We start from the raw sequence: 17,359 nt of genomic DNA on the forward strand, positions 1-17,359 counted from the left end.
ATAAATTTACTGTGGAAATGTGTGGAATGAATAGTTTTGATATGCGATCTATCCGCTTTTATGGTGAATCCGCGGCTGCAAATGGATTGCAGCATCCCGCGGCATAGTACATCACGGGAGCAAACGCTGCAAGGAAGTAGCACGACACATCTGTAATAAAGGCACAGTGTTTCCAGCATAATGATATGTTGAGTGGTTTTGTTTTATTTTAATATAACATATAAATTCCTAAATTTACATTTTTAAAACCTATAAAATCCTAAAACATGGATTGAAAAAAAAAAAACATTTTGGTTTTTTTAGTTCCTAAAAATCTTGGGCCTAGTGATGACCGTTGCCATTCAAATCCCAATGTCCATTTAAATATACAAATGTACTGTGAAAATTTTTTCTGGCAGATGGCAGCACCAGCTTGTAATGGTCGCTGCAAGATTAAAAGATGCCATCCAGAAAGATCGTCATGAGGTGAGGATCCCAGTTTACAAGTAAAACAACGTACTTTATCAATCGAATTTCGGCCAAATCGTTATGCGAACAATAATTGGAGTTGCTAGAGTATCAAAATATCGAATTAAAACAAATTTATATTGTGTTGGTGTATGAGCTACAACGCTAACAAATTGTTGTCCATTAGGATGGACATTGGGTCTAAATGACCAAACCATATTTTTTTGAGGTTACTTAGGGCCTCATTCGTCTACTTTACCAGTGACATTACTGGGATACACCGGAAACCTGCAATGGGTCATAAAGGGTTAATTTGCTATTTTATACCAATTCCTTTGTGATAAAAACATACTAATCTTAAATACATTATTTAGCAGACTATTAGCTACTTAGTACATTATTATCAGTTATGTACACTATGTGAATTATGGCACAAAATGTGACCAAAGGAACACAAGCATGGGAATTGCTACCCGCGGCAGAGCGTCTTGTCAACCCAGGTGTCTCATGTCGTATGGAGCAAAAAGGATAGTTGTGTGAGGACACATCTGTAGGTGTGAAATCTTTTAACCCAATCTAACAGTTCTGGAGCAGGGAATAGGTTAGACCAGTGGTTTCCAAACTGTCTGCCTAGGCACCCTGGGGTGTCGCAAGGCTCTTGAAGGGGTGCCTCGGATTGGTGGACCAGCACCAAATCAAATTATTCATGCTAAAAATGATAGGCAAAACCAGTGCTGGTGGCTGCTAATCATAAAACATGTGGACAATCAGAAGCACAACTGTACACCACCACATAACTGACTCTAAGGATTACAGGTAGGCACACTTTACTTCATTTCATATTTTTACCTACATTTATCAATAAAAAACTTTTATCCTAAACTATCAGCTCGGTATTACTTACTTTATATGGGAGATGTCTCTTACTTTGAGTTAACTTGAGTGCCAGTATTATGATATACAACAGGGGTGGGGAACCTCAGGCCCGTGGGCCATATAAGGCCCGCAAAGCCACTTGATCCTGTGCAGTGCTATGGGAGAGATGTCATGACGTCTCTCCCATAGTTCTGAGGAGCGGGCAGCCAGGCAGAGGGCAAGGGTCCGGAAGCAGGAGCATGGCTGGTGAGTACTGTTTTTTCTTTCTTTTAGTGTGTGTGTGTGTGTGTGTGTGTGTGTGTGTGTGTGTGTGTGTGTGTGTGTGTGTGTGTGTGTGTGTGTGTGTGTGTGTGTGTGTGTGTGTGTGTGTGTGTGTGTGTGTGAGCGGCGCTACATCTAATGGGGTCATATCTACTGGGGGCAGGCTAATTTTTAAGTTGATAATTTTTGTATGGCCCCCGAAGGATTTTATAAATATCCAAATGGCCCTTGGTAGAAAAAAGGTTCCCCACCCCTGATATACAAAGAGCATTCCACAGGTCCTGGGTCAAAATGTAAAATATGTGTTTTCTTTTCTAACTATGGGGTCAATGTACTAAGCCTTGGAGAGAGATAAAGTACCAGCCAATCATTTCCTGTCATTTTTCACACACAGCCTGTAACATGGCAGTTAGAAGCAGATATACATTATCTCCTTCCACTTTATGGGGTATATTCAATTGAAGTCGGATCCATTCCGACATTAATTTGTCGGAATGGATCCGACCTGGGCTATTCAAAGCAATCTCAATTCGACTTTAAAAAAAGTCGAATTGAGATGCGGGCAGAGGGGGAGAGCAGCGCCGAAGGAGACGGTGGGGGCACAGGGGAAGAGCAGGGCCGGAGGATACGGTGGGGGCACAGGGGGAGAGCAGCGCCGGAGGAGACGGGAGAGCCGCAGGCACAGGGTGAGAGCAGAGACGGGGAGAGCCGGGAGCGCAGCGCTACAGCAGCTGGCAGCGTAGCCGGAGGATGTCACAGCCGCTGCTCACTGCGGGACCTCGCTTGCTGGAGCCAGGTGGACGCTGCAGTGAGCGGCAGCTGTGACATCCTCCGGCTACACTGCCAGCTGCTGTAGCGCTGCGCTCCTGGCTCTCCCCGCCTCCTCTGGCGCTGCTCTCACCCTGTGCCCACGGCTCTCCCGTCTCCTCCGGCGCTGCTCTCCCCCTGTGCCCCCACCGTCTCCTCCGGCGCTGCTCTCCCCCTGTGCCCCCACCGTCTCCTCCAGCGCTGCTCTCCACCGTCTCCTTCACAGTCCCTCATCTCAGTCCGATATTTTTTTATGTCGGACTGATATGGTCGGAAACGGTGCCGAATCCTGTCGAATTTAGCCCCGCTTCCCTGAAAAGTAGATGAATCGGCAGCTATACCGCCGATTCACGTACTATTCGACAAGTCGAATTCCTCGACTTGTCGAATAAAAATGCTGGGGATTGAATAGTTCGAATTACGATTCGACCTTGAAAAGTCGAAAACTGCAGACGGCAGCTTTCGACACTAATTGAATATAGCCCTATGTCTCTCCAAGGCTTAGTACGAAGACCCAATAGTAAGAAAAGAAAACACATATTTTACATTTTGACCCAGGACCTGTGGAATGCTCTGAGCAAGGCAGGGGTTACATACTTCAGAAGTGCTTCGCTCTTTAGCCTGTTTACCAGGACAGCCACTGCATGTGGACTTGAGGAGCACCTACGCAGCACAGCCCTTCCCAGGCTGCCCCTCATTTAGCACAGCCCAACATCCTGCCCTCCATCTGCGCTGATGTTGTTAAGATGTCAAGGGATGAGGAGCACTCCTCCCACCCGACAACCTACCAGCAGAGACATTGTGTCCCAAATATTTGGCAAGAGGTAAGAATGGGAAAGGGGTAAGGTATGTGAGTGGGGGGCTTGGAAAAGTAGACAAGACTACAAATTGTGTTTACTTGGAAAACTAGAAAAAGACCTATGCTCCAACAAAGATTGTTGTTTTTGTGGTAGAGATGAGAGTAGACGTTGCCCAGGTTGTAAATGTAAAAAAATGCTCATTTGTAAAATATGAGGTAGTGAATTTGTAGACGGCAGGGAGGATACCAAATATGCCAGTACCAGCCCCGAAGTGAGGATACCAAATATGCCAGCACCAGTCCTGAGGTGTGCATACCAAATATGCCAGTACCAGCCATGAGGTTAGGATACAACATAGGCCAGTACCGGTTCTGAGGTGGGGATTCCAAATATGCTAGTACCGACCCAGAGATGAGGCTATCTAATATGCTAGTATCGGCCGTGAGGTGAGGATACCAAATATGCCAGCACCAGTCCAGAGGTGAGGATACCAAATATGCTAGTACTGACCCAGAGGTGAGGCTATCTAATATGCTAGTACCAGCCCTGAGGTGAGGATTCCAAATATGCCAGATCCGGCCCTGAGGTTAGGATACAACATAGGCCAGTACCGGTTCTGAGGTGAGGATTCCAAATATGCCAGTTCCGTCCCTGAAGTGAGGATACCAAATATGCTAGTACCGACCCAGAGGTGAGGCTATCTAATATACTAGTACCGGCCGTGAGGTGAGGATACCAAATATGCTAGTACCAGCCCTGAGGTGAGGATTCCAAGTATGCCAGTTCCGGCCCTGAGGTGAGAACACCAAATATGCTAGTACCAGCCCCGAGGTGAGGATATCAAATATGCCAGTACCGGCCCTGAGGAGAGGATACCATATATGCCAATATCGGCCCTGAGATGAGGATACCAAATATGCTAGTACTGGCCCTGAGGTGAGGATACCAAATAAGCCAGTATAGGCCTGAGGTAAGAATACCACATAGGCCAGTACCGGCCCTGAGGTGAGGATTCCAAATATGCCAGTACTGACTCTGAGATAACACTACTGTATTTTTTTATACTTTGCGCCATTTGACTGGCAAACAGAGCAAGCAGTTTTATTAATTAACCCTAACTTATTACTATTTAATGACTTAGTAATTGAAGTAAGGTTAAAGTATAATTACAGTAGTCATTTGCCCATATAAAGTATTTTCAAAAACAGTATCCAACTTTTCTACAAGGTAAATTAGACAGCCAATCTGCAACATAAGTATTTTATAAACAGTGTGTAATACGCTCTGATAGAAGAGTTGCTATAGTTATTCCTGCTTGGTAGGGTAAAGCAGTAGCACAGGTTTGTTCCAGTTGCCCGGAGGAGAAGTAACTTCATATAGTTAGAAGTAAGGCATCTGTTTCCAGTGTAATAGGTCGTGGGTTCTAATACTGGGTATAACACTTTTAAAATGTGCATCTATAATAAAGACGGTGTGACTTGTAAGGTGCAGGGACTAGTGGTAGAGTCAGCCACGGAAGAGATAGCGGCGGCTGTCAATTAACTTAATTTAATGGTGTAGTTGAACATGGAACGGAAGGAGAGGTGCCCCCCTGAAGAGCAGGAACCCGGCGGTAGCCGACTCCGTTGCCTCCCACCTCTGGAGTGAAGCATTTTTAGGAGCCACAATCAGTGATTCTGTGTTGCTTAGGTTTACTGTGTTATTTACTGGAGATCAGAAAACTGTCATATTATTAGTCTTCTAGTATATTGGACCCGGCATATTCCAGGTCACCTTGGTCTGCCCATTCCACCCCCATCTCCCCACCCCCGCTCTGCCCAGCCACCTTGATTATCACCCCTACACCCCTTCCCAGTGCTCCTTTGACTAAGGCCTATACTTTTTCACACTGACCCTCCAATGGCTTCCACTGCGTGTGCAATGTTGGAGAGAGGATAGACCTTAGTGGATTATTAGATTTGGCAAAGTATCTATTTCTATCAATTAATACTATGTTACAATAAGCAAGCTTGGTTCTGTCAAAGGAATTAAGCAAGTTTTAGTAAGGCAGGATTTTTTTTTTTTTTACCTGGCATTACAATGGCTTGTTGAGATCCTGAATCCGCACTTAGGGATAATCTTCCACCTTTAGACAGTCTATCGCACAACAAGGTGATGTGCTTCTTCAGTCTGGCAGTATCTTTTGGAATGGTTAGTTGACTGGTGAGATTTAATGCTTGGTCTTTGGAACTTTTAGACAGACAGGTCCTTAGCAGATGAGTTAGTGCTGCATCCACAGACTCTTCCCAACCCTATAGGAAAAGGGAGCAAGAAGAGAGAATAATGTAGTTCTCAGAGGACAATAAGTAGTTACAAACAAAAATAAAGATGCCACATTGTAAGAAAAGACTGCACACAAATAACTCATAGTGGAGTAAATGTATTAATACCCAAATGTGCACACAAGAGTCTCTCTCTCTATATATATATATATATATATATATATATATATATATATATTATTATATTATTTTTTAAAATTTATTTATATATAACTTACAGTATAATCCTTTTCCACTGCCGCAATAACCTGGTTTATTGACGGGTCTACCAGGGTTGTGACTCAGTGTAAATGGGTCCTTGAAAAATAACCCAGATCCAGTGACCCGGGAATCCAATCCGGGTGCCTACCAAGGTTAGACCTGGAAAGGACACAGGTAAGGTTGCCCGGTCCCATTAAAAGCCTATGAAAAGTCAGCTCACCGGTGCTTGGAGATGATGTCATCTCCAAGCGCCGACAATGGAAGACCTGGCAATAGAGATGGGTGTGGATTGAAGGATAGACAGTATAAAGATAAACAGTTTATAGGTTGAAAAAGAGAAAAAATGAACAACATGGTATTGGTACCAATACAAGGAAATTATAGCAACCAGCATTAGACAACAACAGCAGAAGTCTGCTCTTAGTTATTATAATAATAATATTGTTATTTATACATTAATTAAAATCAATCAGTCTTTGAGGATAAGCTGAAAGCAGTAGCGCTGCACAATTGTTTTTTAAGTTAAAAGGTCGACACCAGATGGTGGACAGGCAGTTAGTCAAAAGGTCAACATTTAAATGGTCAACATGGACTAAGGTCAACCAGGTCAAAAGGTTGACAGGTTCAAAAGGTTGACATGCAAATGGTCCACACGGAAAAGGTTGACACTTTCTTTGTTATTTTAATCTTAACCCGTCGCCTAGTGCCTAGCCCCAACCCACCCCCTGGTGCCTAGCCCCTACCCCTCCCCCCTGATACCTAGCCCTAACCCACCCCCTGGTACCTAGCCCTTAACCCTTCCCCTGGTGCATAACCCTCCAGCTAGTGCCTAACTCTACCCGCCCCCTTCTGCAGCCTAACCTTAACCCTCCGCCAAATGCCTAACCCTAACTGCCCCCGCTGGTTGCCTAACCTTATACTTCCCCCCAAGTGCCTAACCCTAACCCTCCCTCAAGTGCCTGTACCTAACCTTGTGTTTGATTAGGGTTGCAAAGCTGCATCTGAATTGCTAAAACAAAGGGGGTAATTCAGATCTGATTGCAGCAACAAATTTGTTAGCTAACAGGTAAACCATGTGCACTGCAGGTGGGGCAGATATAACATTTGCAGACAGAGTCAGATTTGGGTGGGTTATATTGTTTCTGTGCAGGGTAAATACTGGCTGCTTTATTTTTACACAGCAATTTAGATTTCAGTTTGTACACACCCCACCCAAATCTAACTCTCTCTGCACATGTTATATCTCCCCCTCCCCCCCTGCAGTGCACATGGTTTTGCCCATTAGCTAACAAATTTGCTGCTGCGATCAGATCTGAATTAGGCCCAATGTCCTCTGGAAAAACACGATCAAAGAGTAATTGTATGGTCTTCATGCAGAATACCATGTTTTATAACGACCAAACACCATGTTTCACTATAATAACACTATACCAACTGTCAAGCATGATGGTGAATCATGATAATTTGAGTTTGCTTTTGCAGGCACAACTGGACAACTGGAAGCCATGGAGTATTCTAGACTAAAATGTGATGGTATCTTGACTGAAATTCGATTATAGAACATGCTAATAACCTGGATGCATTGATGAAAATCAAGATTTTGGAATTGTCAAGTGAAAGTTCACAGCTCAAACTCATTGAAAGGCTTTTGCAAACAAATATCTATGTATATACTGTATGAATGCCTTAAAATAAAGGAGCCATTGGGTGAAATTCCTCAAATACAATGTAAGAGACTCATAACCTCAGTCAATACAGAAAACAATTATTTGAAGTTATTGCAGCTAGAGGTGATTGTACAAGCTACTGTATCATGTAGTGTACTTACACATGCCTGTAGTGTACTTACTCACACATGCCTTCTACGTGTTGATTTATTTGAGATTGTATAATCTGGGTATGGGTCATTAGGTCGACAGTGACTAGGTCGACACCTGAAATAGGTCGACACAGTCATTAGGTCGACATGAACAAGGTCGACATGGAAAAAGGCCGACATGAGTTTTTCTACTCGTAAAGTATGAAAAAGTTAAAAAAATGAAAACAAAAGTGCAAAAACGCATGTCGACCTTTTTTCCATATCGACCTAGTACATGTCGACCTAATGCATGTCAACCAGTAGTGGTTGTCCTAATGACTGTCGACCTAAGTGTGGTCGGCCTAATGACCGTATCCGCTATAATCTATATATATAAAAATTGACGTATGTGTGTATGTATGTTCCAGCATAACTCTGGAATGCCTGGAGCAATTTACACCAAACTTGGTACACATATGACTTACAATCTGGAAAAAAAAACTACTAGCACCCCTAGGGGTGGGGGTGGGAAGGGGGTGACATGTAAACATTCATAGTTTTCAGGCATAACTCTGGAATGCTTGAAGCAATTTACACCAAATTTGGTACACATATGACTTACGATCTGGAAAAAAACTACTGTGGAGTAAGACACCCCTAGCACCCCTAAGGGTGGGGGTGGGAAGGGGGTGACATGTAAAAGTCCATAGTTTTTGGGGTCACTGAGATGAATAGTGACTCTCCTGATGCCGTTTAAGTCCAAGTTCAGACCCCATCAGCATGGGGGGGGGGGGAGGGGTTAAAAATAAAATTTACAAAATGACCGACATTAGTGTCAAATCTATAGTTTTCGGGGTCGCTAAGCTGATCGCATGTTGAAAATTGATATGTTCTTTAGACTGTCCGTTAACATAGAGGCTATGGATCTTCACGCTAATTCTTTTAGGGGTTGAGTAGTGAACTTAAACTTGAAGATGGGTGCAATGAAAATTGACGTATTGCGTTAAAATTTCCATGCAAGCGATCTATATATATATATATATGTGGAAGCCCTCACTCACTCACTAACTCATCACTAATTCTCTTACTTCCCGATATGTTAGGAAGCTGAAATGTAACATAGGTATTCTTAAGGTGGGAAATAGGAAAACTACGTAATTAGAATTTTTTTATAAATCTCCCCTACGGGGATGAAAAGGGGTTGACATAGTCACTTCGTTACTGATGCGTGGCTTGGTTTGCACGAACGATAACGCTCAAACGGACAAGATCAGATCAAAATTTGGATTGCACCTCCAGTATGTAGAATGTAATAAACTACAAAAATGGTTCTGTTACTTTTTACCGTATCTGCTACGGGTGCTCCTCGGCTAACGCCAAGAACCATGGATTAATATTTACTTACATGAACACGTCTCAAATTTACATCTCTATAGATTTGGAAAAAAACAGGGTGGGTTTTACCGCACAGGATCTCTCCTAGCCCTATTAACCCTCTAGGGTGAGTAGGAATGCTTAGAATTGCATAAGGAGATAGAAATACAAATGAATAATCAAATTACTTTCATTTGATGGCTGATGTTACATCAGCAAAATCAATAATACAGGGATTGGTGGTGCTCCCCAGAGTCAGAAAAAATGTATTTTGGTGTGAGGGGAAAAGACTCTATACTGGGGTCACGCTTAACTAGTTAAGAGTGACCCCAGTATAGAGTCTTCTTTTTCCCTCACACCAAGAGTGACCCCAGTATAGAATCTTCTTTTTCCCTCACACCAAGAGTGACCCCAGTATAGAGTATTCTTTTTCCCTCACACCAAAATATCTCTATAGATTTACCAACCCGTGAAAATCAGAAACTCCCGTGCGAAGAACGGGTAAAACAGCTAGTTAATGATCAAGTAAAATCTGTTATTTTATGTCAAATAAGAGCCTATATAGTAACCACTAGAAGGCCTCTGACAAAGCAACTCAAATGCTGCTCCGTTTGGACACACACACACACACACATACACGTACACACCTCAGCATGACAGAGCCCGGCTCCTAGCAGCTCAGCTCTGTCATTTTAACAGGCTTGTAACTAGTGTATCATATTTTGATCAAATCTTTTTCCCATGATTGTATAGAAAAATGTACAGTACGTCTATGAAATATATAGTAAGATGCCTTTGCCTATAATATAAAGTATAACGCAAAACCAAATAAGGTACAATCTGGGGCACAGAAGGACAAACTACACAGGCACAATTTGAGGGCCTGGCAGAAACCATGATGGTGTGGGCAGATGGGGCTCCTACTCAGAGTTCATTTTGACAAGGATTTTAAATTGTAGTGTTAGTAGCTTACTTACTAATTGTAGTTTGTTTAAAGACACATTTTCCTTTTGCTTCATTTAAGTCAAGATTCAGTCAGGGGATCTCAGTTTCATTTTAGTTTTATTGTAGTCAATGTTTTAGTCATAACTTTTGCCAATAGTTTAATGATACTGTTATGGATTTTGCTGAAGAACATTTCTCTAAAATTCCCTTAAGAAGTTTGCATACCTTTATCTATCTCTTTAGTAATCTAGGCTCAGTAGGTTGAGAATGTGTTACATACTGAGCCCGACTTACCGCAATACTCCCAAATATCATATACCTGTACTGCACAAATTAATTCCTTAAGTTTGTTGGAACAAACTAGTGCAACACACAAACCTATTTCCTTCACAGCAGGTGATATTTATTTTTTGCAAATATCTAGCCCACATAATTGCTTTTTAAGTAAGTAAATGTAAAACTCTACAGTACTTCCATTGTTAATGTTGACAAGGATTTTAAATTTAGTTTTAATCTTAATCACTGAAATAAACTGAAGGCGACAAATAGTTTTAGTCAAAATTTTCGTTGACAAAATTAACACTGCTCCTACTCCAGTCACTCAGTAAAAGCACCACCTGAGCTACGCTGTGGTTGGAGGAAAGTTACTGTGCAGATCAATACTGAAGTCTGCAGCTTTAAAGCAGCCTGCGCATTCACATCCTACCTCTTATTATTTATTTATTAACAGTTTCTTATATAGCGCAGCATAATCTGTTGCACTTTATACCTAGTCTGTACATGTAACTCTAACTGTGCCAGTAGCATAATGGGAGGCTCCCATGATGAAGCTCTTTGTGGCCCTTGGTACAATAAAAGGATTGATTGACAGGGGGATTTGGTTTAAAAAAATGTGACTATTTTTCTTTAAAATCAATAACGGAGAGGGAAGGCAGCAGGCTGGCAAAGGTTTATGAACCAGACTGTTACATGAACAAGTCTGATTTTTAGTGCTACAAAAATAGCGTATGTTTAACGCATGTTCCATAAAGTGCAGCGCAGAACAAAAAAGAACAGATGATAGCAAATATTAACATTTCCAGTCAAAGAACTTGCTGAACAAGAAATGTCAGTAAGCCGGCCAAGTACTTAAAAGCCAGATGAGCGAAAGAATGCGGGAATAGTCACTATTTGCAGTTTGAAGATGATGCAGGATCCCTTTGCCTGTGACCAATGAACATATGGGCTAATATACTAAAGTATAATGCAGCCAGAAAAGACCACCTACATGAAGCATTATTTTAGGTTCTATTCCAGGAATACATAAGGCTTTATAAATATAATGTAAGGAGCAATATAAATGCCACAGTACACAGTTTAATTACAAGCATAGAGCGGTCCCACACAGACTATACTATAAAAACCTGCTATTTCATATGATGTCAGATCACCCAGGGCAAATGTAAGCATTTCTTTTTCATCATATATTAAAGTACTGAATTCATTTTTAAGAATAAAAATAGACCTATGTAATTATACCTGGATTGGAGTATAAACATTTTGAAATATGTATTACATTTGCCACTAGATTTATTTTTATGGACTAGTGGAATTTACTCTCTGGAAGAAGATGCTTATTATGGATTAGCATTTAACAGTTTGCTTTTCTGTGTTTGTGATTATCTAAGCATGCAATGGCATCAGACTTGACTGCACTGCAATGTTCAACATCCACACAGACAAACAGGTTCTGAAGCAGAGTGGTTAGTTAGCAAACTGGGCATAATTTTTATACAAAAAACCTGAATATAGGATTACTGTATCTCCGTTTATTTATGGAGGTGTACACTATGCAGTGTGTGTTGCAGTCGGCGCCTTAAAGTGCCCAGAAGTATGTGTCATACCATTTGTAAATAACTGTCTTTTGTAAAGGGGCCTACACACGGTGCGATCATAGGCGTGTGCATGGGGGGTGCCCCCCGTAATGTCCGGCACCCCACGCACACTCGCCTGCTGCCGCCAATTCCCGTCTCTTGGCGCTGAAGGGAGGAGAGCGCTGCACGCGTCTCTCCTGCCCCCGTCTTCGGCAGTCTCTGGCTGTCAGCCAATCAGAGCTCGCGGAACGGCTCTTGACTGGCTGCTGGCCCGTGAGCTCTGATTGGCTCACAAGCCGGCGCTATATTTCAAATGGCCGCCGGAGACAGGGACTCTGTGAAGTGAGGCACGGGAGAGACGCACGGTGCGCTCACCTCCCCTCAGCGTCAGAGACGGGAATCGGCGGCACTGGCAGCAGGAGGGTGAGCACAAATGGGGGCATATATGTATCTGGCATCGCTGGGGGCATGTGTATCTGGCACAGCTGAGGGCAAATGTATCTGGCATAGCTGAGGGCATATGTATCCTGGCACAGCTGAGGGCATATGTATCTGGCACCACTGGGGGCAATTTGTGTATATGGCACCGCTAGGGGCATGTGTATCGGGCACCGCTAGGGGCATATGTATCTGGCACCACTGGGGGCATTTGAGAATCTGGCACTGCTGGGGGCATTTGAGAATCTGGCACTGCTGGGGGCATTTGTTGATCTGGCACCGCTGGGGGCATATGTGTATCTGGTACCGCTGGGGGCATATGTGTATATGGCACCGCTGGGGGTATTGAGTAAGGAGCAACGCTGGGGGCATATGTGTATCTGGCACTATGGGGGCATATGTTTATATTGCTTTGAGTGCCAATAGGTGGTGCTAGAGACACCCAGTAGGTGTTGCTAAACACCCTTCCGAAGGTGCACCACCTAATAAAATGTTCTGCGCACGCCTATGGGTGCGCTACATCTACCGGTATGGACTATATAGTCCATATCGGTAGAAAACAGTGCATATCGCACCGTGTGGACACACCTTCCAATGCTGATGCGTGGTCCCGTGGGATCAGCATCACAAGGAAAAATAGAGTGAGCAGGCAGGGCCAATATTGACTATATCGGGGGTTCATGCCTCTGGCCACAATATAGTCAATGGGCCTAATTCAGACCTGCAACAATGCTTTTGTACTTGAACAGTAGCTCCCCACCAGCGCAGCTCCTGCACGCTGGCAGGCAGCTACTCGTCGCTGTGAGGGTCGCAGTGGCTGCGTGTGATGTCATGCAGCCGTCACGCCCCCCCCCCCCCCAAAGGACCGGGCATGCCTGCGTTGCCAGGACCGTGCCCCATAAATGGTGGCCAAACACTGCTAGCCCGCCCCCTCCCGCCCAGGGACCACCTCTGCCTGTCAATCAGGCAGAGGCGATCGCAGGGCTGAGACAGCCGTAGGCTGTCAGGCATGCACCGGCGCACTGCGGCGCTGGCGCATTTCAGACCTGATCGGCTGCTGTGCGAAAACGCACAACACCGACTAGGTCTGAATTAGGCCCAATATCAGCCGTTACCCTGCATCGCACAGTGTGTAGGCGGCTTAAGTCATATAAGGTTCAGATGTCTCACAGTAGACATAAGCTGGACACACACAAACTGGCCATGTTATTCAGCAGGAATGGAAAGTGATAGGGTAACTGGCCACACATGTTACCAAATTAGATCAGACCCCAGATACCATCACACACAGACCACTGTCATCAACTTTAAAGTGAGTGCATAGCCATGTCCTATAATTATCTCAACAAGTGTGATCAGCTCATTATTAGGCATCTAACTCATCTTAGAGCCATTTACCTGGTATCAGTGTATAAGGCCAAAGAATATAGCAAAGCATATTGCTGTATATAGGGTCTAATTCAGCTTCAGTTGCAGTTTTGCTAACTGAAGTAGAATTAGCATGCTGGGGGCTTCCCCGCACAGTGCAAAGCCGCCCAGCGATGCGATCACAATTGAATTGCTCTTGCATTGCAGACCCGGCAAATAGAGGTAGTCCCCCTGCATAAGCAGCAAGGCAGCATATGCAGACGCAGTGCGGCCATGTTTTTCACTGCGGCAGTCACGTGTCACGTCATGCGTGCCAACCCAAGAACGGTCCAGACAAGCCTGTGTTTTGTCCGGACCACAAGCCCCCTGACGCCACATCTCTGTCAACCGCCGCTGTCCGGGATGTGGTTGCACTGTGCGGTGCAGTGCATGCGCAATGGTCCGAAAATCACCCATTTGCGATTTTCGGTCTATTGTGTGTGAAGCTGAATAAGGATCACTGAAAAGAAATCCTTCCCTCACAGATGTAACTAAAATATCTTAAATTGCTAAAATGCAAATCAAGATACTGTAAGTATAATTTTTTTGATTCAGTGGTTAAAAAAAAAAAAAATAGTTTTCAGTCATATTACCTATTTGTTTATAACAAACAAATTGTTTGGTTATTCATAGATCTATTTATTATAGGAACAAAATCCATACCATAATACCCTTTTAATTAGAGATGAGCGCCTGAAATTTTTCGGGTTTTGTGTTTTGGTTTTGGGTTCGGTTCCGCGGCCGTGTTTTGGGTTCGACCGCGTTTTGGCAAAACCTCACCGAATTTTTTTTGTCGGATTCGGGTGTGTTTTGGATTCGGGTGTTTTTTTCAAAAAACCCTAAAAAACAGCTTAAATCATAGAATTTGGGGGTCATTTTGATCCCATATTATTATTAACCTCAAAAACCATAATTTCCACTCATTTTCAGTCTATTCTGAATACCTCACACCTCACAATATTATTTTTAGTCCTAAAATTTGCACCGAGGTCGCTGGATGACTAAGCTAAGCGACCCTAGTGGCCGACACAAACACCTGGCCCATCTAGGAGTGGCACTGCAGTGTCACGCAGGATGGCCCTTCCAAAAAACACTCCCCAAACAGCACATGACGCAAAGAAAAAAAGAGGTGCAATGAGGTAGCTGTGTGACTAAGCTCAGCGACCCAAGTGCCCGACACAAACACCTGGCCCATCTAGGAGTGGCACTGCAGTGTCACGCAGGATGTCCCTTCCAAAAAACCCTCCCCAAACAGCACATGACGCAAAGAAAAAAAGAGGCGCAATGAGGTAGCTGTGTGAGTAAGATTAGCGACCCTAGTGGCCGACACAAACACCGGGCCCATCTAGGAGTGGCACTGCAGTGTCACGCAGGATGTCCCTTCCAAAAAACCCTCCCCAAACAGCACATGACGCAAAGAAAAATAAAAGAAAAAAGAGGTGCAAGATGGAATTGTCCTTGGGCCCTCCCACCCACCCTTATGTTGTATAAACAGGACATGCACACTTTAACCAACCCATCATTTCAGTGACAGGGTCTGCCACACGACTGTGACTGATATGACGGGTTGGTTTGGACCCCCACCAAAAAAGAAGCAATTAATCTCTCCTTGCACAAACTGGCTCTACAGAGGCAAGATGTCCACCTCATCATCATCCTCCGATATATCACCGTGTACATCCCCCTCCTCACAGATTATCAATTTGTCCCCACTGGAATCCACCATCTCAGCTCCCTGTGTACTTTGTGGAGGCAATTGCTGTTGGTCAATGTCTCCGCGGAGGAATTGATTATAATTCATTTTAATGAACATCATCTTCTCCACATTTTCTGGATGTAACCTCGTACGCCGATTGCTGACAAGGTGAGCGGCGGCACTAAACACTCTTTCGGAGTACACACTTGTGGGAGGGCAACTTAGGTAGAATAAAGCCAGTTTGTGCAAGGGCCTCCAAATTGCCTCTTTTTCCTGCCAGTATAAGTACGGACTGTCTGACGTGCCTACTTGGATGCGGTCACTCATATAATCCTCCACCATTCTTTCAATGTTGAGAGAATCATATGCAGTGACAGTAGACGACATGTCCGTAATCGTTGTCAGGTCCTTCAGTCCGGACCAGATGTCAGCATCAGCAGTCGCTCCAGACTGCCCTGCATCACCGCCAGCGGGTGGGCTCGGAATTCTGAGCCTTTTCCTCGCACCCCCAGTTGCGGGAGAATGTGAAGGAGGAGATGTTGACAGGTCGCGTTCCGCTTGACTTGACAATTTTGTCACCAGCAGGTCTTTGCACCCCAGCAGACTTGTGTCTGCCGGAAAGAGAGATCCAAGGTAGGTTTTAAATCTAGGATCGAGCACGGTGGCCAAAATGTAGTGCTCTGATTTCAACAGATTGACCACCCGTGAATCCTTGTTAAGCGAATTAAGGGCTGCATCCACAAGTCCCACATGCCTAGCGGAATCGCTCCCTTTTAGCTCCTTCTTCAATGCCTCCAGCTTCTTCTGCAAAAGCCTGATGAGGGGAATGACCTGACTCAGGCTGGCAGTGTCTGAACTGACTTCACGTGTGGCAAGTTCAAAGGGCATCAGAACCTTGCACAACGTTGAAATCATTCTCCACTGCACTTGAGACAGGTGCATTCCACCTCCTATATCGTGCTCAATTGTATAGGCTTGAATGGCCTTTTGCTGCTCCTCCAACCTCTGAAGCATATAGAGGGTTGAATTCCACCTCGTTACCACTTCTTGCTTCAGATGATGGCAGGGCAGGTTCAGTAGTTTTTGGTGGTGCTCCAGTCTTCTGTACGTGGTGCCTGTACGCCGAAAGTGTCCCGCAATTCTTCTGGCCACCGACAGCATCTCTTGCACGCCCCTGTCGTTTTTTAAAAAATTCTGCACCACCAAATTCAAGGTATGTGCAAAACATGGGACGTGCTGGAATTTGCCCATATTTAATGCACACACAATATTGCTGGCGTTGTCCGATGCCACAAATCCACAGGAGAGTCCAATTGGGGTAAGCCATTCTGCGATGATCTTCCTCAGTTGCCGTAAGAGGTTTTTAGCTGTGTGCGTATTCTGGAAAGCGGTGATACAAAGCGTAGCCTGCCTAGGAAAGAGTTGGCGTTTGCGAGATGCTGCTACTGGTGCCGCCGCTGCTGTTCTTGCGGCGGGAGTCCATACATCTACCCAGTGGGCTGTCACAGTCCTGACCCTGCCCTGCTCCACTTGTCCACATGTCCGTGGTTAAGTGGACATTGGGTACAACTGCATTTTTTAGGACACTGGTGAGTCTTTTTCTGACGTCCGTGTACATTCTCGGTATCGCCTGCCTACAGAAGTGGAACCTAGATGGTATTTGGTAACGGGGGCACACTGCCTCAATAAATTGTCTAGTTCCCTGTGAACTAACGGCGGATACCGGACGCACGTCTAACACCAACATAGTTGTCAAGGACTCAGTTATCCGCTTTGCAACAGGATGACTGCTGTGATATTTCATCTTCCTCGCAAAGGACTGTTGGACAGTCAATTGCTTACTGGAAGTAGTACAAGTGGGCTTACGACTTCCCCTCTGGGATGACCATCGACTCCCAGCAGCAACAACAGCAGCGCCAGCAGCAGTAGGCGTTACACGCAAGGATGCATCGGAGGAATCCCAGGCAGGAGAGGACTCGTCAGAATTGCCAGTGACATGGCCTGCAGGACTATTGGCATTCCTGGGAAGGAGGAAATTGACACTGAGGGAGTTGGTGGGGTGGTTTGCGTGAGATTGGTTACAAGAGGAAGGGATTTACTGGTCAGTGGACTGCTTCCGCTGTCGGCCCAAGTTT

The 17,359-nt window shown here is 44.6% G+C and overlaps 1 protein-coding gene across 4 annotated transcripts in view; it reads right to left on the bottom strand.

Annotated features, from left to right (window-relative positions):
* The window catches only part of BBS9 (Bardet-Biedl syndrome 9), an 853,332-nt gene that overhangs the window by 47,899 nt on the left and 788,074 nt on the right, over positions 1-17,359 (bottom strand). For all 4 annotated transcript variants that reach the window (XM_063922539.1, XM_063922541.1, XM_063922538.1 and 1 more), the window contains one exon: positions 5,260-5,482. In XM_063922539.1, coding sequence (XP_063778609.1) covers positions 5,260-5,482 — 223 coding nt within the window. The remainder of the gene's footprint in view (positions 1-5,259; positions 5,483-17,359) is intronic.

This window comes from Pseudophryne corroboree, chromosome 5 (assembly GCF_028390025.1).
Source record: "Pseudophryne corroboree isolate aPseCor3 chromosome 5, aPseCor3.hap2, whole genome shotgun sequence".
Classification (NCBI taxonomy): domain Eukaryota; kingdom Metazoa; phylum Chordata; class Amphibia; order Anura; family Myobatrachidae; genus Pseudophryne; species Pseudophryne corroboree.